Consider the following 22,884-nt stretch of genomic DNA (forward strand, 5'->3'; position numbering starts at 1 on the left):
CTGTCTGACCCAGGTCATCCATGTTCAAACTTCTGTTTAATTCATGGGACCTTGTAAAAGCCTGCGGCTGAACTCCAAATACTTTATACTTCTGAATTTTTGAGCTATAATAATAAAAAAAAAAAATCCGAACATGAAAGAATGATCTGGAGGCTGAGCGACCTCAAGAGGAGGACGAGAAGACCAGAAGAAGAGCCGGAGACGTCGCTGTGTCTCACATGTTGTCCTCAAATCTCTCTCCTATCTATTATTCAACTTTACTTCAAACATGATCCACTTTTCAAAACCACCTTCTCAGTGACGGCTAACATCCAGATTCAGAGCAGATCAGATAAAGTCCAACAGTCACAATGCTTTTAGACTCCCCACATCAGTAAAAGTTCTGATATCTCACTCAGAACCTCACTTCAGCATGTCCACCACTGTGCAACCAAAACAGGAAGAGGCTTTGGAAGTACTCAAGTAAAGAAGTAGCACCTCAGATTTGTACTTGAGTAAATATACTTAGTTACAGACAGACTGTTGTGTGTGGGGCAGCAGTAGTTAGAGTACAGTTACAGTTACCTGGTAATCCAGGATGCTGAAGCCGAGGCCTTTGTCTCTCTCCTTCTGCAGCTCCAACACCTGAATGTCTGGAGACCACATGGCCAGCTCGCCTTCATCTTCATCCTCCTCCTCCTCTTCTTCTTCCTCTTCCTCCTCCTCCTCCTCCTCCTCTTCCTCTTCCTCTTCTTCCTCCTCCTGGCTGTGTTGAGTCCTCATCTCCGTCAGCACCTCCTGAACCGGTGAAGCCTGCTCCTCACAAACAGACAGCAGACTCTTAAAAACAACGTAAATACTCATCACATGAGAAATGACTATAGAAAAACAGCATATGTTGAAAACTAAATTAACTGTTTAGTCAAATTCTGGATGTAACTCCGGACATAAACTGTATAATCACATGTTCTTATCATATCTTTATAAGTGATGCAGCTAAAAATCATTTAATAAACAGACACAGTGGAGATGATTCAGCACAAGAACAAGAACCAACAGTTGTTTTTCATCTCAAATCAAAATGTAATTCTGACATGAATCTTCTTTGTTTATACTGAAAAGTTATTTTGCTTTTCAACCGATTCCATCAAGTGTTTCCAGTGTGTGTGTGTGCGTGTGTGTGTGTGTTCATGATGTCATGTGTGTGCAGTGAAACAGCAGAGACAGGTGAGTGAGACAGGTTACCTGTCTGAAGGCGAGCTGCTGCTGTTCAGTGACGTTCTCTCTCAGCTCTGTCTGACTGCAGAGCATCGACGACAGCTTCATCTCGATCTGAACCAACACAACACGACACACAGAGGCTCAACATACGTCCACTGTTACTGTAACTGTAACTGTAACTGTAACTGTTACGAACTGATCTGTCACGTCCACTAGAATCATACTTTGACAATATGACCAAACATTTCATTTCAACAACAACATGAGTTGTTTGAGTTTTTCTTCGACACGTAAAAACTTTTATAACTGCAGAACAAACTTCAGTGCAGTAAACATAAATCTGATCATTTTGCAGACATGTGACTCAAATCATTTGGTTCAAGTCTTCTTAATCACATAAGATTCCCTCTTCATCACTTTTAAACAGTGAAACACTGACAGACAACATAAAATAAACTAAACTGACAACATGAACACGAACACAGAAGTCATCTCCAAAGTCCGAGTCGAGTCTAATGTCATTTATAGTCGACTCGTGTCCACATTGTGGGTTAATATTGTAAAAATATCCTCTCATTAATTGTGTGGTATTGAGTGTGTCTTTGTATGTGTTTTCAGGATGGTCTCACCTCCTCCACACAGGGTTGTGACTGTCTGACTGGTCCAGGTCCAGGTCCAGGTCTCCGTGCTGGTTCAGGCTCTGGTTCAGACTCAGAGTCCAGTCCTGGTTCCAGGTCAGAGGTCGGGTGTCGACAGCAGACCAGAGTGAACGGAGGAGGAACTTCTTTGAGGAATGACACAACTTCCCGGCGAGATTTACCGTAAAGCTGAACATCGTTCACCTGCACGAACACACCAGATTACAGAGATTAGACCAGATTATAGACACAACATACATTAACAGAGAGTTTTAACAGAGATTCAAACAGTAAAGATTAAAGAGTCCGGTGCACTTTTTACTCGATGATATGGTGACATGGAGACACTACAGGAGGAGGTCAAACAGATGGTCAGGCTTCTTCTAAAGAGAATAATCCACCTTCCAACATCTCAAAGTCTGATTCAGATGCTGCATCTTTGTTACTGAACATAAACAGAAATGTAAAGGAAAACATGAAGGTTTTATCCTCAGACTGACTGCACGCTGCTTCTCAAAAGTCTTGAATTCATACTGATGCCAGGAAAGAGCTCCAACAGCCTGTAGTTCTCTAGTTTTGTCAGTCTTGTACGATGAACCTCCCTGCAACCAGGCTTTGTTCTGAGCTAACATGAGACTTTCAAAGGCCTCAAGCACTGAAGGAAGAAGAAGGAACATCTTCAAAATCTAGTCAAACATCCATTATTAGCTGCATGTATTTACCTCTAGAAGTTCATCCTCTGGCCTCAGGACTCCGTGTTTCTCCACGGGGCCTCCAGGGGCCACAGAGGAGATGTAGTGGTGACCATCGAACGAGTCCAGCTCGACGCCGAGACGCAGCATGTGGATGGGCAGCAGCTGGACGCATCGATACGAGACATCAGGAAGGAAAATATAAAGGATAAAACACAGATTATAACAATCAGACTGATGTAGTCTCATACAAAGGAAGGACGTCTAGATGTCTGAAGTGTTTCTCACCTTGGAGGATTTCTGCAGCTCTGCATCGTCTTCAATGACAGGATCCAAGTTCACCACCTGACAACACACACACACATATATACACACACGCGGTGTGGATGAGAGTCATCGCATGATCACCAGTATTGAGCATGAAGGACGGCGACTATCAGTGAAAATGTGTAACGTTGTGATGCGGCCTCACCAGAACTTGGTACTGTGGTCCAAGAGCTGCCTCCCATTTAGCCCTCAATTCTGCATCTGTGGCTACACACACACACACACACACACACACACACACACACACACACACACACACACACACACACACACACACACACACACACACACACACACACACACACACACACACAGAACAGCCTGTGTAAGCAGTGGAACAGATGTAAAATTACAGTTCAGCCGTTAAAACACAGCAGCTTCCTGCAGCTCATCAACTGAAACCTGCAGAAACGTCACAACACTGGAAGAGACGGACCAGAACAAACAGTACTGCAGTAAAAACAGAGGTGGTCTCGTGGTACGATGACAGAAGACACGATGTAATATGATGAGGATGATTCACTTGACCACAATCCAGTTAATCTAATCTTTTACCGACTGACTGAAGTAAAAAAAGAAGAAAGGAGGGACCAAAATTGTGAAAATGTGACTTATTGCAAACTGGTGCACTATGAGTCCGGGGACGAGAAGACACGGCAGGCGAGGACAGGAGAGGACAGAGAGAGAGAGTCGGCGTGTAGAGCCAGAATATCTTCACATGTTACTGTGAACTGAGGATTTATTTGGACCGAACCAGAGGTGACCGTGGAGACAAACCAACACAGTTCTGGTGACTGTGGTTCAGTTTGTGTCCAGTCTGAATGAAGTGTGTTTGACGATGAGTTAACGAGGAGATGAAGCTCGTCTGAGTTCAGTCACAGAGAAACTTGAGTTCAGACGGTGGACGGGTGGATTTTTCTGTTTAGAAGGAAAATAGATGTCAAAATATTTCTTTCTTCACATTTAGTGAGTTTATCTTGTTGACTTGTTGGACTCAGTAGTGAACTGGCTGCTTTTACATCTCCAGCTGAAACTACAGGCTGTCAGACTGTCACCTCTGAGCTACAGAGGGGTGTCAGGAGGCTAGCTGGTTAGCATGCTAACTTCAGTAGACAGTGACAGAACGTCAACACTGTTGTTTTTTCACTCTGTACAGACTGTTAGATCATTTTTTGAAGGTTTTTAAACATATCTTTTCAAACTGCCTCTTTCAACAACATTTCGTAACGCAGCTCCAACATGTCTGCTCGTACAGACAGTCATATATATTTAGTTTGCCCCACAGCTGGTGTTGCTGCAGCAGAACCAGGAGAAAACCTGTCCTGTAGTTCTGCTGCAGTACGAACACTTCACTACATCTCTGCTCTCTGCTGACGGTCACCTCATTGGAATTCACCGCTCTGAAGCAGAAAGCTAAATGACTCAAATGTAAACTGTAAAGTAAGCAACTTCAACTGTGGAGACTGTGAATGTGTGTGTGTGTTTTAATGCATTTACACACACACACAAAAATGTCTCAGCAACAATACCTCCTTGAATCACAGGAGAGTAGCTGTTTTTTTTCCCCTGCAGCAGTTTGAACATGAAGCAGTGACAGTCAGAGCAGATTACACAGCGACAGGCTGAACAGGCGGCTCTTTAAGCCTTCAGCCTGAGTTCAGGGAGGAAACCACCTCTGCTGAGCTCAAGAAAAACACCTCCATGTTCTCACAAATCTCCTCACATGTTGAGGTATTTTGCAGCAGGTCTGGCGGAGTTACAACAACAGCCTCTGATTAAATTAGCATTGCTAACCTCGGCCCTCACAGTGCAATTAATCTGCAGCGTTTGGCTGAATAAACAGGGTAATACATCGCTGCGAGGCTGTCAGACAGCTCGGACACTTTACATCTGTTGGCCGGGAGCAGGCGGGCGGCGTGCTAAGTGTTAGCCTGGCGTTTTGGCCACTTAGCAAAGCTAATGAGGAATAAAAAGAGAGGAAATAATTCAGAGAGGAGTGCTGGTAGAGGCCCGCGCCGACACGTCTGCAGGAGGGTTTTTACAGACTGATGACCAGCGTTTCACATTTAAAGTGATCAGAGTGTGAGCTCAGTCCATGAATACTCGTCCTGTTTAACATGACTGGAGATACATCTGAAGGTTCAGTCTTTTTAGGAAACGGTTCATTTTATTTCTATTTAAATAATTAGAGTGTGTAAGCCTGTAAAAATGAGAAATATAAAGCTGTTAAGATGTAAAATCTCACTTGGCAGAAGAGCCGACTATAAACAATCATTTATAACTGTGACAGTTAATCTACTAAATACAAAACTGTTAAGTGTTTTTTGGCCTCAGTGTGCTTCTACTTTATGTCTGTACCTCCCAGTGTGTTCAGTGTGTGTGTGTGTGTGTGTGTGTGCGTGCTCACCCCTTGTTAGCTGTGCTGCGTTGGAGTATGTCGTTTTTGGCGTCGTCAAGCCAAACCCAGACGAGCGAGCCTTGACCTCCAACGATCTCCTCAATGACACGCGAGACTCCCCCCTCTCCACTGAAACACACACACACACACACACACACACACACACACACACACACACACACACACACACACACACACACACACACACACACACACACACACAATAAGAATGTGCATTTCCACCAGTTTTTGCTGTGTCTTCCTTATTTGTACGAATCATCTTTAAAGTCCGTTTCCTACTAAAGTCCGTGTAAAGTCACTGCAGGTACCGGCTGCTGTGACCTTTGACCTCCTGGCTGTTGGTCATCTATAAAACTGAAGTGTATTTTCCTGTCAGGCTCATCATAACTCATCAGAGGTCTGTGTAGATAAGGGAGCCACAGAAATGAGCAGAATATAAGAAGTTGAGAAGTCGCGGCTGCAGGCTGAACTCTGCTGGTTTCCAGTCCTGTGTTTGCTCAGTAATGAAATAAAAGACGTCTGGAGGAGATAAGAGCCCTGCACTCCTCTCCTCTCTTAAAAAAAAAAAAAATCACTTGTTTCCCTCTGGCCCGGAGGCTGACCAGTGCAGGCCGCCGGCCCATCGCAACACAAAAAAATGACCCTGAAGCAGGGGAATTAATCTCAGTGGACGCTGGTGGAGGAGGAATCGCAGGCGCTCTGTGGAGAGTTTGGGGAAATTACACCGACTTGTAAACAAATTTGTCATCTTAATCTGGGTGAGAGGACAGAGGCTGCAGACAGGAAATAGGAAGCAAAGCTCCGATAAGTTTAACACAGAGTTAACTTCTCTCGCTGGTTTCATACAATATAATCATGAACCAACAGAGTCACTTTTAGCACGTTAGCCTGAGATATCTACATCTGTACGAGACTCATTTATAGTCAACACAACGACAACATCAGTTTAAAAAGGCCAACAAGACACTACAGTCATTATTTCTTTCTTTAATACCATAAAACTATCATATTCTTCCAGCACAGAACAGCTCTGATTGACCCATCTGATTCAATAATTCATCACTGTAATAATAACGATGAACTCAGGATTGAATTCATTAGTTGGCAGATGTTTCTTCCATGTTTCATCAGCTCCTTGATCTTTGCTACATGTTGTTGAGTGTTCATCAACATGACACTCAAACACTGAGCAGTTTACTGTTTCAACATGTGCTGTAGTTGTTTTCAGTGCAGCTCTGGAGACACAGACGTGATCTGCTGGTCTGTAGTCAGTGACTGAATCTTCTAATGGGGCTGAGACTGGATCTCCAACCAGGTAAATGTCCTGAGGTCCAGAACCTCAGAGGCCCAAAGCCTTCAGGTTTAAGATCTTCTCCACACGTGTTTAAGGCAGAGAAACAATTCTCTAACGTGTGTCTGACACGGTTTTTGCAGAAAAAAGGTAAATACCACATTAAAACTGTTAAAATGGCTCCTCCTGTTCCTCCCTCATTAACAAAACAGAATATATAAATATGCAAATATTTTTCATTTCATAACTTTGACTGCTGGACACAAGATGTCTCCTACTTCACTGTGAAGGCAGTCAGATTGATCAACAATGATGCCCTGGTCATCAGTACTGTCCAAAAGTCTGGAGAGGACTTCCTGTCTGTCTGTCTACCTTTATCCAGGGATCTCTCCAGGCCTCTGGTTTTCTTCCTGACTACAGAGAGGACGACAGTCTGACCCGTCCTCTTCATCACCTCCAGAACCTCCTGATTGGTCAGACCGTGAAGACTGACACCATCCAACTGTTAAGAAGGACAGGTAGAGATAACAGGAGGAGATGGACGGATAAAAGAGACAAGTAGGGCAGGACTTGGATCAGGTTGGACAATGAAATAACACACACACACACACACGCAGCAGGCTCTTACAGCGATCAGTCGGTCGTGGATTCGGATGTTTCCGCTCTGATCTGCGGCGCTGCCCGGTACCACATGTTTCACAAACACACCGACTGCATCTGAACGGGCCGAACGACACAGACACACAGTGACAGAGAGAGAGAGAGAGTATTAGTTTTAATAGATCATTACAAACAGAGACACAATATGTAAACAGTGATGATGAGCATGATGATACGAGTTCTTCACTCCTGATTTAATGTGCTGCAATTTTTCTTTTTTCGCTCCTGGTGTTTGTATGGGTTTACTGCATGTTGTTGTTTGTGTGTTACTTTTTCTTTCTCGTCCTACCTTGGCTGGTCAGAGGGTTGTAGCCGACGATGGAGATGCCGAGGCTCTGACCGTCCTTCTTGATGAGAGGAACCTCGTGGATCTCGTATCCCTCCAGGTTGGGCTGAAACCCAGAATATATGTGAGCTGAACAAATCTCCAGCAGCAGATGCAACACGAAGCAAAGAGGAAACAAATCCCTTCATCTTCTCTCAAAGTTTCATGAGTCAGAAATTCATCTCTGACTTTTCTCTTCAATGATTCAACAAACTCAGAACCTTCACACAGCAGCTCTGTTTGTTGTTCAGTTCTTATAACCCGTCATCTGATAAAAAAATGTTACGCACAAAAAATATGAGAGGCAATAAAATACAAAAACAACGAGGTTCGTCTCACTGGACCAGAACAGGACGACGTTTTGGATCTGAATTTGAGTCAATAAGTCAATAAAATGACAATTTGCCTTACAAATATGAATAAAATAAAATAAGGGCTCAATTAAAAGAGCTGGAGACTGAAAAATCACAGAAAACCGAACCTGTTCTGAAAAAATATTACGACGGAGAAACTTTGGGAGTCAGTGTGTGAACGTGACTGACATGAGTTTAACGTGCAGCGAAATCAGACGATAAAAACAGTCTTTGATCTTCTGGAAGTTCAAAGATTAATATGAAATGACGAATATTTAACTGATGTTCAATAATCCGTATTTAATGCCTACTTTGTAATGACGGATGTGTCATGACTAAAACGTGATGATTTACATGAAATGGTTAATTCATGATTCTGACCGTCTTGCTGAGCCGGCGCTGGGGCAGGTCCGGGGGTCGTGGGGGTAAGGAGAAGACGGGGGCGGAGTCTGGAGGCGGTGGGGGAGGCGGGGCTGTTGACCTCTGACCCCGGGGGTCCCTGGCGATCAGCATGGTCACACGACTCCCACACCCCTGCAGCACCTTGACCACCTGGTCACTGGTGAGGCCGCTGGTGGGCGTCGCCCCGATGCGAAGGATGTGGTCGCCTGTGCGGAGACGCCCGTCCTGATTGGAGGAGAGGGGAGAAGGGGAACCAATCAGAGGGAAGGTAACGATTTACATGAATAAGTGAAGTCTTGTATATTCATCCAATCAGAACGACCCAGAACGACCCAGAACGACCCAGAGCGAACCAGGGACCAAGAAGGTTTTACTAAAAGGTAAATATCTGGAACTGTTTGGAGGAAGAGGAGGAGAGAGGAGGAGGAAGAGAGAGGAGGAGGAGAAAGAGGAGGAGAGAGAAGGAGGAGGAGGAAGAGAGAGGAGGAGAGAGGAGGAGGAGAGAGCAGGAGGAAGAGAGAGAAGGAGGAAAAAGAGGAGGAGAGAGGAGGAGGAGAGAGAAGGAGGAGGCGAGAGGAAGAGAGATGAAGAGGGGAGGAGGAAGAGGAGGAGAGAGGAAGATGAGGAAGAGACAGGAAGAGAGAGGAAGAGGAGAGGAGGGAGAGGAAGAGAGAGGAAGAGGAAGAGAGGAGGAGGAGGAAGAGGAGGGAGAGGAAGAGAGAGGAAGAGGAAGAGAGAGGAGGAGGAGGAAGAGGAGGAGGAAGAGAGAGGAGAGAGGGAGAGGAAGAGGGAGGAAGAGGAGAGGAGGGAGAGGAAGAGAGAGGAAGAGGAAGAGAGGAGGAGGAGGAAGAGGAGGGAGAGGAAGAGAGAGGAAGAGGAAGAGAGAGGAGGAGGAGGAAGAGGAGGAGGAAGAGAGAGGAGAGAGGGAGAGGAAGAGGGAGGAAGAGGAGAGGAGGGAGAGGAAGAGAGAGGAAGAGGAAGAGAGGAGGAGGAGGAAGACGAGGGAGAGGAAGAGAGAGGAAGAGGAAGAGAGAGGAGAGAGGGAGAGGAAGAGAGAGGAAGAGGAAGAGAGAGGAGAGAGGAGGAAGAGAGAGGGAGAGGAAGAGAGAGGAGGAGGAGGAAGAGAGAGGAAGAGGAAGAGAGAGGAGAGAGGGAGAGGAAGAGAGAGGAGGAGGAGGAAGAGGAGGAGGAAGAGAGAGGGAGAGGAAGAGAGAGGAAGAGGAGAGAGGAGGAAGAGAGAGGAGAGAGGGAGAGGAAGAGAGAGGAGGAGGAGGAAGAGAGAGGAGAGAGGGAGAGGGAGGAAGAGGAAGAGAGAGGAGAGAGGGAGAGGAAGAGAGAGGAGGAGGAGGAAGAGAGAGGAGAGAGGAAGAGGAAGAGAGAGGAGGAGGAGGAAGAGAGAGGAGAGACGAAGAGGAAGAGAGAGGAGAGAGGAGGAGGAGGAGGAAGAGAGAGGAGGAGGAGGAGGAGGAGGAAGGAGAGAGGAAGATGATAAAGAGTAAACCTCTGGACTTCAGGTTTTGGACAGACTGGATGCAGAGAAACGTCACAGGGTTGAAGTTTTTTTCTTCTCGTCTCTGCAGAGAAATTAATCTTGTCCAATTAATCTAATTGATCTAATTAATCCACTTACAAGGCGATAATTCCTCCCTCAGTCCTGCTGCCTGCTCTGATCCACTGCTCCTGCTTTTACTCTTATTTATGTAGAAAGTCTCCTCCGAGCTTTAACTTCCGCTTCAACGGCTCAGGTTTCTACCGTCAGCCGGTCTGCTCAGGCTTCAGTGCCTTGCTCAAGAGCTTTTCTGTTACCGCGTGTGGAGGGAAAGGATTAATGTTTCCAAACATCTGCCAGACACATGATGGTGACCAGCAACCCGACCAGTCCTTAAACAAATCATCTGATCCATCAGTTTTAAATTGATTTCATCGGTCTATGAAAATCAACCAGCAGAGACTTGAAACTTGTGCTGTAATGTAATCATCATCTTCATCATCACCATCATCATCTTCATCATCAGAATCACCATCATCATCATCATCATCATCATCATCATCACCATCACCAGCTGGTTAACTCACCTGGTCAGCCACGCTGTTCGGGACGAGTGTCCTGACCACCACCCCGGTCGTCTTCCCTCCCACGATGCCGAAGCCCAAACCAGACCCGTCGTTCACCAGCTCGATCTCCTCCAGGTGACCCCACTGATCCTGCTGACGCGTCAACAACCAGGTGAGAAGATCAACAGCTGTGACAGGTGTCTGACTGTATGTGTCCAGGAGGACTTTCTACAAGAGCTCAACTACACATTAGAAGAAGATCCTGTGTGTTAACTTTAACTTTTTAAATTTTGACAAAGGCTACAACTAATAATTATTTTCATTGTCGATTATTTTGCAGGTTAATGGTGAAAATGTCGATCAGTGTTTCGTCCACAACCCAAAGATGTTCAGTTCACTGTCAGAGGAAGGAAACCAGAAAATATTCACATTCAGCGAGCTGACGTCACCAGAGCCGTTCTGAGAAGTTCAGTTTTTAAACTTGAAGCGTCTGAACAAAAGAGGAGCGCTCAGAAAAAAACTCCATGTGGACAAAAGGCAGCAATTTCAATTAATTAGTTGTTGCAGCTCTAATTTGAAGAGTAATTTAAGTATGTTGTTGTCTATGTAGTGATATTTCATCTTTAGATCGAGTTTATTAACATTTTCTCACAGGTTCACCAACTTGTTCCAAATATTTCTCTTAAAGTAAAACATGATTTTAAATGACAATAACGAAGAAACAAGCTGATTATGGCAAAATATTTTAATATAATATTCATTAACTCTACTTTCATTTCTTGTGTATTTGTATTTTACTGTTTTGCTGCTCATCATTTTTCATTTTTCATTTTAAGAACTCAACACGTGAGCGACTCTTCGGGGTCAGCAGATAATTCAAATCTCTTATTTGTAAAGTCCAGCAGTTGGTGACTGTTTCTAACGATGTCGACTTTGATATTCAAGTCAGAAATGTAGAAATCCACCTGATGAAGTGAACAAGCTGCACTTTGGTTCAGAGCCTCTTCTGTTGCAGCTGCAGGCACAACCATTTCATCCTATTATTCTTTTTAGCAGATCGATGTAGTCAAACAGATTCATGAATTAATAAATTGTAAACACTCATTTTGTTTGTGCGTTTGTTTCCAGCTGTTGGCTCAGACTCACACAGCCTGCCTGGTTATCTGTCCTCAGGTGAAAGGTCGTTACACTGAACCTCAGCAGGTAATTACCAGCTGAGAGTGTTTCCTCCTCTCTGATACCAGCTGCTGATCAATGACACACACACACACACACACACACACACACACACACACACACACACACACACACACACACACACACACACACACACACACACACACACACACACACACACACACACACACACACACACACACACACACACACACACACACACACACACACACACACACACACACAGCTGTGCTCTGATCTGATAGCAGGTCTTCCTCTGTCTAATGAAACAAACCTCCCTCTCAGCTGATCCCAGGACGCCGGCTGATAAAGTCGGATCGACCTGAACATGTTGAATTCTTGGCTCTGCAGCAGAAGTTCAGTCTTTTCACAGGAGACGATCTGTGACTGCAGGTCGTGTACTGAGGGGAACGTGTTGGATTCATTCTGGTTCTGCACCGACTGACCGCATGTGTGTCGAGTACAGAGAGCCTCAGGACCAACGTACACATATTCACAGTGTTGTTTCATGTGGAAACAGTGATGACTGTCTGAATCTATATGTAGTCATGTACATAAGAGACGGTTCTGTGTTCTGTTGTTTGGACCACAAACATATTCGACTATCAGCCACACCGTCAGCTTTAATGTGTTTCTGAGCTTGATGAAGGCAGAAAGTGACAAAACTGTGAGATTAAATTTGATAGACGAGGCCAGTTTTATAGACTTTATATACGAGGATTAGTTCACCGTTGATGGTCGCTCCTCGTCAGCCTGTGGAAACTGTTGTATTAAGTCTTTTATGGCTCTGAAGGAGAAGAAACTTTACATCTATAACAATGAATCTGTGTTACAAACTGCAGCTGTGGAGTTTGAAAGACATGCAGGCTTAAAAAACATTATTGGGATCCACATCAAATTGTACAAATCATGAGATACCAGCAACCAAAATACCTGAGCTGTGATGTTGAATAACTGAATATCATGATGTCACAGTGAAGTTGACCTTTGGTATATAAAATGTCTTAACTTCATCATTTTAATCCTGTTAGACTCACTTTTGTGAGATCACAGTGACCTTTGACTTTTACAACTCAAATCAAATCAGCTCATCCTCGAGTCCAAGTGGACGTTTGTTCGAAACATGAAGAAATTCCCTCAAGGTGTTTTTGAGATATCGTGTTCACAAGAACAGGACGGACAAAACATCATGCCTCTGACCCGGCATAAGGATCCCTATTTTTATCTGGATCAGCACCAAAAGTGAATGTGGTCTATTCTGGGCTGAGACTCGTCCTCCATCTGAGTTTGGTATAAATCTGTTCTGTAGTTTTTGTGTAATCCTGCTGACAAACCAACAAACCAACAGATGGACACAGGTGAAAACATGACCTCCTTGTTGAGAAGAACAAGGTCCATATTTCATCAGCTTTCAGTGAAAAGCAGAGATGCATGCTGGGAGAAAGGTTTGAGTGTGGCGTCTTGGTTCTCAGGTGTGATTGACAGGCGGCTGGTCATGTGACCTGAGGAGTTTCTAAACTTCCTCCAGTTGTTCTTCACTTCATTTCCTCTGAGTGGAGGCGGTTTTAAAAGCCCCTTCAGCTTTCTTTAATTACACAATCTGTTATTTTTTATCTCTCTTCTTTCTGCTTTTCATCATTTTTAGGAGAGCCATAAATTTACTTCAAACTCCAGAGTGCATTCGCCGACACATTGTCCTAATTGATGGCGGGAAAATATTCACTAAATAGACAAAAGCTGTAAAAATCATATCAGACCAGATGATTTATATCCGTCTTTATGAGCGACTTTACAGCGACAAGCGTCGGACCGGCTCCAGCAAAGAGACGGGCTGAGAGGTTCGACTCGTGGACCGAGCGCCTGGACCTGCCCAGCAGGGGAGGCTCGGCTTTAGGAGACAGGATAGTTAGCCGGGCCAGGAGAACGGCAATAAAACCACAGCCAGAGTCGTGTTTTTTATGCCCGCGGCTCCATTAAACGTGACCTCGATAGAAACGGGACATGAATAAAACAAAAGCAGGAGGATCGGAGGCCTGGTATGCAGGACGTGGCCCGGATCCAATGAGCCAGCAGCAGGAGGAGGAGGAGGAGGAGGAGGAGGGTAACAAACAAGAGGGACAGTGTAATTCTGTGTGATAATGAGGCGACAATAGAGCGAACAGAATCATTACGGCTCAGACTAACCTGTGATCCTCAGCTCACATTAACAGTCCAGAGCTGCTCCGCTCCGTCACCACCTCGTTTGTCTTACTGAAATCTTTTCTTCTGATTATTTTAATGTCAAAGTTCTCGAACATTTTCACATCCACTCATGTGTTCAGTCCAATAACTCAAGCATTCATTAATGTTTTCTATAATCTGACTCCGTCTGCTCCGTTTATAAATCACCTTCTGCAGGTTTGTCCATGAAAAGGGATCTTGTTGCTCATATCCAACATCTAACACCACAAACAGACTCACACCATCATCATGATATAATATCCATGAATCGCTCAGCTCTCTGTGAAAAAACAACCTAGACCTGGGGAGGAAAACTAAAGCTGTAGTGAAGAGCGGAGACTCCAAAACCCACAATCCTCAGCAGGGAAACAGAGGTCAGCAGTCACTGATTCAACAGGACCGAAGCTTCACCTCCTCTCTGCCTCCCTCCTCAGGTGAAGCTCTCGACAGTCTGAACTTTGACCCCTCATCTCAGATCTGAGTTTAATGACATCACTTCCTCTGCATGTCTCTCTGCACTCTCTCTCTCCTGCCTCGCTGCCAGTCTTTGACTCGCCCGTCATGTCGACATTCATTGATCGCACCTCCACAGACTTAAATACATATTGTCAGGAGCGCTGCAGCGCGTGGAGCACTAACTTGATTTCCTATCAGCTCTGAGGTCATAAAAATCATCAGAGTCAATGTCAGCAGACTTACAGCTCTTCATAAACAGGAGGTCTCACTCTGATACAGAGGCGTGGCCTCAAAGTGACCTCCAGTTATGATTGACGCCCTCGCTGCGATGCTTGTTCTGAGTGACAGCCAAGCTACTGGACGGTGTGTGTGTGTGCGTGCGTGTGCGTGCGTGGCTACAGTATAGAGCTGATTGTGGTGATGCTGCAGATCTGCTGGTTCAGGATCAGACCTTAAAAATAATTTCACACGGAGCCATAAAACTCAACAAATGTGCAAACTCAGACTTCAATTTTCTTTCAAGTTTTGTTCCAGAATGAGAAAAGCTGACATCTGGTTTTGTTCCTCAACATGCACAAGATAATGTTAAATTTAACTGTACAACAGGGAACTGTGAGTTTACCAACTGACACTTTAATATTCTGGACAATATAATTTTAGAGATATTACATATTTAATATCTTTTCTTTTTTTCTAACCGTAAAAACGGATGCTAAAGATTTAGAAATGACTTTATTTCACGATCTAAGCTTGTTTCTTGTTTCTCTCAAACTATGACAATAAAAGTTAAGTATCAGAAAACAAAGGCCCATCTGGAGTTATACTGCATCTCTTATTCAAGTTTTAAGAATCCACTGCTAGCACAGCTGAGTAAGCTAACTGTTGCCGTAGCAACAAAAATTAAAAAATAATTGATAAGAGAAGAAATTTATAATCAAGAGATAATGTGTAATGTTTCTGCATTAAATGTTTAAAAACAACTCAACATCTGTTGTTGAGTTTTGTTCTCACATCATCACAAATGTTTCCTCGAGGTAACGTTTCATCTGGTCGCCCGTCACTTAAACTTCAGGAGAGTCAGAGAGCGAGGAAGGAAGTCGGAGAACGAGACAAAACATAACATGAAGAAAACTTTAAAACACCTCGTCTGAGAACATCTGAGTCATGTCAGATGGGTTTTCATCAGAAATATTAATTTCTCTGGAGAAAGAACTGAACGAGGGGTCGGGATCCAACATGGGGTCACGTGAAAAGAAGATCGGGTCCTGGAGAAGTTGGATGATCTGAGATTTTTGCTTGTTCTCCTGTTTTCTGATGATGAATTGTTCAGATGGATACTGATCTCATGTCTGTGTGTTAAGAGTTCGGACTCAGGATGTGCTTAAACTAGCGTAGCATAAAGACTTGACGCAGGGGAGCAGCCAGCCCGGCTCTGTCCGAAGTTTAAAAACACACAAGCACCTTAACAACTCAGAAAATACGAGGATGTATCTTGATTGTTTTTATCGACACAAATAAAAATGATTTCAGGAGGATTATTACGGTTTAGAGGTTTTTGTAGGTACTGAAATATGAAGTAAAGGACGAGTTGACAAACTGTCCTGAATAACCAGGAAACGGTTTGAAACTGTTTGTGGATCATAAATAAACTTTTACCCTTCTTGTATCAAGGAGACACAGTTGGTCTTTTGATTCCAGATGTTTCTTACCGTGCTGATGGCGCCGGCGGCAGGCTGTGATGATGCGTTGAGTGGGCGGTCTCTGGCCACCACCAGCTCCACCGTCTCTCCAGGCTGCTGCAGGAGGGTGAGGGCCTGCTGCTGGCTGATCCCCGGCTCCAGAGGGCTGCCGTTGATCACCAGGATCTGGTCCCTCTCCTGGAGACGCCCGTCCCTGCAGCCGAGACACCACATCAGTCAGGACGTTTCAATTACATCACACAAGTTTTTCTGATTATCAAGTTTGTTTCTATTATACTCAATAAATCACATGCTCGTTATTTCACTGCAGAATCGGCTGAGCGATTGTTTTACATCGAAACTGCACAAATATTTTCCAAATTTTATAATTAATATCTTAGAAAGCTATTAAAAAACATCTACTAATGAAAAGCATGAATTTCTCCACCAATAAAGAAAACCAGCGAGTTTACTCACCTGTGACTAATTTACTTAAATTATGTTCATAAACTACCAAACTGCTGGATTAAAGTCCGACATGTTTCTGTTAAACTTTTGAACTGCAGTTTATGTTAAACTCTCACACAAGTTTCAAGTCTTTGGAAGAAAGAAAACAAAATGGCAGCCTATGTTTTGTAAAGTGGTCTGCAGCGATGTAAAGTCTAAAATATTTGTAAAAAATGGACTGAAACACTGATCAGTCTGACTCATGTAGGTGGACCAGTGAACCTGTGTGCGATGCCTCCCGGCTGGACGTGTTTGACGAAGACGCCCTGACTGCTGGTTCCTGCTGGATTCAGTCCGACCACGCTGAAGCCCAGACCGCCAGAGAGAGGCCGGGTCAGACGGACCACCTCTGTGTGACGGCCCTGCACACACACACACACACACACACACACACACACACACACACACACACACACACACAGTTTATATGCATGCTGTGTGTTCTGCAGGTGTGTTTCTGTGTGTCGTGGCTCCACCCACCTTAGCGGCGGCGAGGATCCATTTCTGCAGCAGGTCAGATGAGGGCGGAGTCTGATGGATGGGCGGAGACGAGCCATTGGTCAGGATGGAGGCGGAGGCGGACAGGGTGGGCGGGGCCGAGCTGTTGGCTGGATTCACAGCAGTCATGATCAGCTGACCCTTTTCAGAGAAACTGAAGTCGCTGCTGGCATCAGGAGGCATACTGCTCAGCTACAGACGAGGAAGAGGAGGAAGAGGAAGAGGAGGAGGAGGAAGAGGAAGAGGGGTTAACAGACAATGATACTGTACATGTTTTGTAAACCTGGTCTGGAGCTGTACAGACTGACACATTACATTAATCTATAAATGAGTTTGTTTGGGACCACAGAGCTGCTCAATGTGTCGTTTCAGCATCACAGCGTGTGAATGTGAAATAGTCGCCGTCAAGTTAGTAACTTAACTCAAACACGTCACATGTCTCATTTTCTGTGACTCATTTCCAAGAAAAGTCACATAATTCAGTCTGATTTAATGGATCTGGTTACATGTTGTGAGCTTCAATCATTCTTCATCAATGTATCAAACACATCACGACCTGTGACCTACAAACTGCGACAGCATCAGTGGTTCTGAATGACCTCAAACCCACTTTGACTGCAGGTTCTGTGGTCAGCTGACATCACATCAATAGATTCATCTGACAGAAGATGAAATCAGCAGAGCAGATTTTATCAGTCAGACTCTAATCCATAAATTCATGTTGTCACATTTTCTCTGAACTCAAGTGTCAACTGAACTTCATGAACGAGAAGACGTCAAGAAAACAAAGATACACAACAAACACACACAGGGACAGGTGTCCACATACTTCTGGTTATGTTGTGTATTTATTTCTGTCAGAGAGACAGACAGACAGACAGACAGACAGACAGACAGAGAGAGAGACAGAGACAGGCAGACAGACAGAGAGAGAGACAGAGAGACAGACAGAGACAGGCAGACAGACAGAGAGAGAGACAGAGACAGACAGACACACAGACAGACAGACAGAGAGAGAGACAGAGACAGGCAGACAGACAGAGAGACAGAGACAGAGACAGAGAGACACACAGACAGAGAGACAGAGAGACAGACAGAGACAGGCAGACAGACAGACAGACAGAGAGACAGAGAGACAGACAGAGACAAACAGACAGACAGAGAGAGAGACAGAGAGAGAGACAGACAGGCAGACAGAGAGACAGGCAGGCAGGCAGAGACAGACAGACAGACAGACACACAGACAGACACACAGACAGACAGACAGAGAGAGAGACAGACAGAAAGAGAGACAGACACACAGACAGACAGAAAGAGAGACAGACAGACAGACAGACAGAGAGAGACAGAGAGACAGACAGAGAGAGAGAGACAGACAGGCAGGCAGGCAGACAGAGACAGACAGAGAGACAGACAGACAGACAGACAGACAGACAGACAGAGAGACAGACAGACAGACAGAGACAGACAGAGAGACAGACAGACAGAGAGAGACAGACAGAGAGACAGGCAGGCAGAGAGAGAGACAGGCAGGCAGACAGAGACAGAGAGGGTGGTGCTCTTATATGCAAGGACGTTGTGGACAATAAAGACAGACATGGAGGTAAGGGATGGAGCGTGGAGGCCGGGGGGTAAGTGGGGAGGAGAGAGGGAAAGAGAAAATCAATAGATTCCTGTGCAGCTCTCTCTCTCTGAACAGGTAATGTATTAATGACCTTTACACTCACATTGTGGAAACTTATCAGTCTGCGGCTTATTTAGGCCGGGCTGACGGAGCAGGATCCCGAGCCATTTCATCAATACCGCCTCGACAAGGCCGTTACTCAAACCAAGACACTAGATATTAAAGCTTGATAGATCCGCAGAGAGCCGGGGGAGGGACGGGGGGAGGAGGGGAGGCAGGGGGGGAAAATAAATAAAGAAAGAGAGAGAAGTCCCTGCTTCATATACCCTCCACCGGCTTCCACCGACGCATTCATAGACTCAGCTCTGACCTTCGCAGCACTTAGAATATGAAGCCCAGCGTCAGTTATTGCCATTATCTTAATTTGGCCTGCAGATTGTTTATTGTAAAGCCTCCACGTCAGAGCGGGCTGGAGCTGAATACAGATGGCGATGCAGAGGGGATTCAATGTCCCCGCTCAGCCCCACTCACGGGTCACAGTGTTGGACAGGAGGCGGCAGTGTACCGACACCTGATAGGCTGTCAACAGCTGGGCGGAGTTACACATGTCACATCAGAGGGGAAACATTCATTAGTCTGCAGAGCTGCTGTAACTTTACACTGTAAATACAGCTGCTGATTATACACTCACATATATTACAGTGAGAGGAGGAGGAACACCTGCTGATGAGACGTGACACAACGTCTCACTGAGAAGAGACTCTGTTCACAGTTTCAGACACGTCTGAGAGGGAATTCAGAGCCGGTGTCACCATCCACCCATGGACCTCCTGTGATCTGATGTCACTTCCTGCTCTGTATGAAACAAACCCTTCCATCACTGGGACAAACAGACTCCATGTTTTTACACAAAGACAGAAAGAAGTTCGTGTGGAACATTTGCTGAATTTACAAGAAGGAACAAATAATGAAGAATTAGTCAGAGACAGAGTTTCACAACGGTTATAAAGTTTGTTTTAACTCAACAACTCTTAAAATCACTACATTTGTTAAGGGAGTCTGGTGATGATGAGGTTACTGGTTCAATGGTTGGATCAGGTGAAACAGACAGTGTGATCACAAACATCTGCTGCTGACATTGGCCGGTTAACAGAACAAACAAGCGGCCCAGACCCGCTCTGAACAAGGTCCGAGTCATCGGATCTGAAATGTGTCTTCAATGTGTCTCGGGGACATTCACACCTGAACTAAGCGCTGTCCACCTGTTGTCAACCCTCTGGTCCGTCTCAAAGTGTTTGTACTTCCTCACCTGGTTGCGGAGCTGTTTGATGGAGTGCTGCAGGGTCAGGATGTGGGTGAACAGAGGATTCTGCAGGGTCTCCCTCAGGTTTCCCATGACTTCACTGTGGGTCCACTCCTCCCTCTGGGCCAGTTTGGTCTGCAGACGCTCCAGAGCTCCCAGTACCTGCTGACGGTCCGCTGAGGACACTGAGGACAAACACAGGACGGATTCATCGTACAGAAATAACTACAGACGGTAACATCTGCACTGCCAGCAGCATGAAATGTTGAACAGGTGAGAGGGTTTACCTGTCGGGACATTTTCATACATCGTCGTCCCTCTCTGCTCTGCGTCTGTCGCTCTGGATCAATCTGAACAAGAGAACATCCATTATTACACATTTATTTAAACACTGGCCTGCAGGAACAACAAGTAACAGCTGACAGAAACGCTGTGAAGGGTTCAAATTTATCTGTACTGACTCACATGTTAAGTTAAGTATATTAAGTATTGTGTCTGTCAGTCAGTCTTTCTCTGGATCATCTTGAGTAAGCAGGTCAAAATTTCTGTAAAGACACATCGCTGTTTGCCGCTTTGAGCTCCACAAACCAATAGCCTTCTAGTTCAATTATATTAGAGGGAAGGTGGACGTCTCTAAAACTCTGCAACTCACACAAAAACTATCTAGATGGATGAATAGAACAACAGGTAAGAGGAATAATATGTATTTTTGATTTTGGGGTGAACTGTCCCTTTTAAAGTCTAACAGGAGGGGGGGATGTAGCTCCTTGGGGCTGATGGAGGGCTTTTAATGTGAAACATCTGCAGGAAGTGCTGCTGTACAGTAGCTCCACATTAAACAAGAAACAGCAAAGTAGAACAACTGGATTTAATTACTGAGAGAAAACAGAAAATGTTTGAGCCGAGTGTCGAGTCTGACACGAAACTGACTTCATCGAGACAGACAGGTGAACATGGAGGACGTGTTGGAGACGAGACAGGACGGGACAGGACGGGACAGGACAGGACAGGACGGGACAGGACAGGACAGGACGGGACAGACACTACAGGTGATACTGGGTTTAAGTTTTAACTAACAGATATCACTATGAAACTTACATTGAGACCTTTTTTGCTGAAACATTCAAATTTTCATACATTTTCAGAACATCAATGTGAAGACTGGATAAAACCAGCTTCAAAAATAACATTCACACATCCGTCCAATCAGATCGTCAGTGAGCTCAAGTAATTTAATTACATCTCATATATTCTGATCCTGACGAGCAGAGTTCACAGCAGCCAAACATCCCGACACCTGCTGCTCACTCACATTACACCAGACTCCATTTAAAAATCTAGTACTTTTAATTTGCTTCATGTACCAAGAAACAACACAAACCAGCCAGCAAAGTCACCTGACTGAACCAATCACTGATCAATCAAGAAAATCAGCAGATTTATTGATAATGAAAATTAACTCTAAAACATCACCTATTACATATTTACTCCTTTGCTGTATTTGTTTACAAAAGTGCAGATATCAGCAGATATATTGATCGGGGGCAGACCGATAGGGCCGATATTCAGCATTTTTCCAATTTTAAGAGATTTTTCTGTCAGATTGCCGATAAAATAAACTAATTCAAAAATGTGCTACTTTGGCTCTGATGCAGCTTCCTCTCACACAAAGTCCCGCCCACAACACCCCGAATATTATTATCAGATAAGTAATGTCTGTCAGACTGGACTTCAGCTGTAAGTCTCCGTCTTCCTGTAAATTGTTGTGTGTGTTAGTAGCCCACACAGAGGTGAACAGTTCAAACCCCAAAGATATTCAGTTTACTGTGACATCACACAAAGATAAAAAGCTTTAATGAGAGTTAAATGTTTTTAAGTATCAAAACTGTTGATGAATCATTTCAACAGTAACTATTTTAAGAGTCAACCACCAGACCGAAGCTCCTGACTGATCCTGTCAGTGTGTTTGGGAGAAGATGAGTAACAACACAACAACAACATCCTGTTCTCAGCCAGTCACCTGTTCTTACCTGTGCAGTATGTGCCACACCTGCTGCTTTAAACACAGGATACACCTGAACACATGGAACTGAGTTAACTTCCACATGTGTGCACACCTGATGTCAATGAAGCAGCTCCTCTGTGCTGCGTTCAGGTGCCTCTTGGCCTGTTAGTTCAGCGTTCATTAGCATGTTGACACAGTGAGAGCTGAGCCAGGCTGCATCTTATCAGCACATACACGAGGGCGAGCAAACTACACCACATCCCCCAAACCTTCACCTGAAATAACGACACAGACGCCGAACTGAAGCTCTCACCGACACTCAACGCTGTGATTGTGTGCGGCAGCTCACCTGTGAGCTCACCTGAGAAACCAGGAAGTGAAACTGAGCAGCTCAGAGGGGAGGGGATGAGACTTTATGTAGAAACTCATCTATAAATACATCTGTTCGCCTTCATATCGAGTATATACTGAATGTCTGTGTTGAACAGAGAGTTTGACTGTGACAGCAGGTTCAACTCACAACAGGTGCATCAAACTTTTACCAAAGGAAGAAAAAAACTCTTCAACCGGCTGCGACGTGTGAAAACACTCATTATTATTTAAGCGACGACATCAAACTGAACTTGTCGGTGACTTTATGACCGTAAACAGACACAAAGCGACATTAAACAACTTCTCCTCCATCAGCCTGAGAACTTCACAGCAACACGGCAGCTCGCTAACAGTTGGCTAGTCGCTACTAGCATGCTAAATGAGCCTGTTAAATAACGTCTGACAAACCTGGTGTTGTATTATAAAGTGCGGATAAACAGTCGGGTGTTGTAGCCGCAGGTCAGTGATGAGTGAACAGACAACAGGCAGAGTTAAAACGGTTTTGAACTGGTGTGAAACTCACATGAACTGGATCCAGTTTGGCACTAGTGTCGCTTTAATGGTGCGTTCGAGAACTGTCGGAGATATAGGTTTTCAGCACATGATGGGGGTTTGGATCGACGTGGAAAATGTGTATTAATCCCTTAATAACTGTAAAGTG

General features: G+C 44.8%; 1 protein-coding gene across 5 annotated transcripts in view; it reads right to left on the reverse strand.

The window, feature by feature from the left end:
- Positions 1–22,779, reverse strand: part of patj (PATJ crumbs cell polarity complex component) — a 110,542-nt gene extending 87,763 nt beyond the window's left edge. For 2 of the 5 annotated variants that reach the window (XM_073476112.1, XM_073476108.1), the window contains exons 1-18: positions 22,632–22,708; positions 20,134–20,196; positions 19,853–20,031; positions 16,902–17,111; positions 16,644–16,783; positions 15,945–16,128; positions 10,384–10,515; positions 8,287–8,532; positions 7,517–7,619; positions 7,196–7,284; positions 6,940–7,069; positions 5,265–5,384; positions 3,003–3,064; positions 2,819–2,875; positions 2,561–2,695; positions 1,830–2,042; positions 1,225–1,311; positions 565–795 (exon numbers count right to left, since the gene is read on the reverse strand). In XM_073476112.1, the coding sequence (XP_073332213.1) occupies positions 565–795; positions 1,225–1,311; positions 1,830–2,042; positions 2,561–2,695; positions 2,819–2,875; positions 3,003–3,064; positions 5,265–5,384; positions 6,940–7,069; positions 7,196–7,284; positions 7,517–7,619; positions 8,287–8,532; positions 10,384–10,515; positions 15,945–16,128; positions 16,644–16,783; positions 16,902–17,111; positions 19,853–20,031; positions 20,134–20,155 (2,340 nt within the window). In that variant the 5' untranslated portion in view covers positions 20,156–20,196; positions 22,632–22,708. Of the gene's footprint in view, positions 1–564; positions 796–1,224; positions 1,312–1,829; positions 2,043–2,560; positions 2,696–2,818; positions 2,876–3,002; positions 3,065–5,264; positions 5,385–6,939; positions 7,070–7,195; positions 7,285–7,516; positions 7,620–8,286; positions 8,533–10,383; positions 10,516–15,944; positions 16,129–16,643; positions 16,784–16,901; positions 17,112–19,852; positions 20,032–20,133; positions 20,197–22,631; positions 22,709–22,746 lie in introns of those variants that run through there. The other 3 variants (XM_073476109.1, XM_073476111.1, XM_073476110.1) reach the window with 3 other exon arrangements.
- Between the last annotated feature and the right edge of the window lie 105 nt (positions 22,780–22,884).

The sequence above is a fragment of the Pagrus major genome, chromosome 11 (assembly GCF_040436345.1).
Source record: "Pagrus major chromosome 11, Pma_NU_1.0".
Taxonomy (NCBI): Eukaryota; Metazoa; Chordata; class Actinopteri; order Spariformes; family Sparidae; genus Pagrus; species Pagrus major.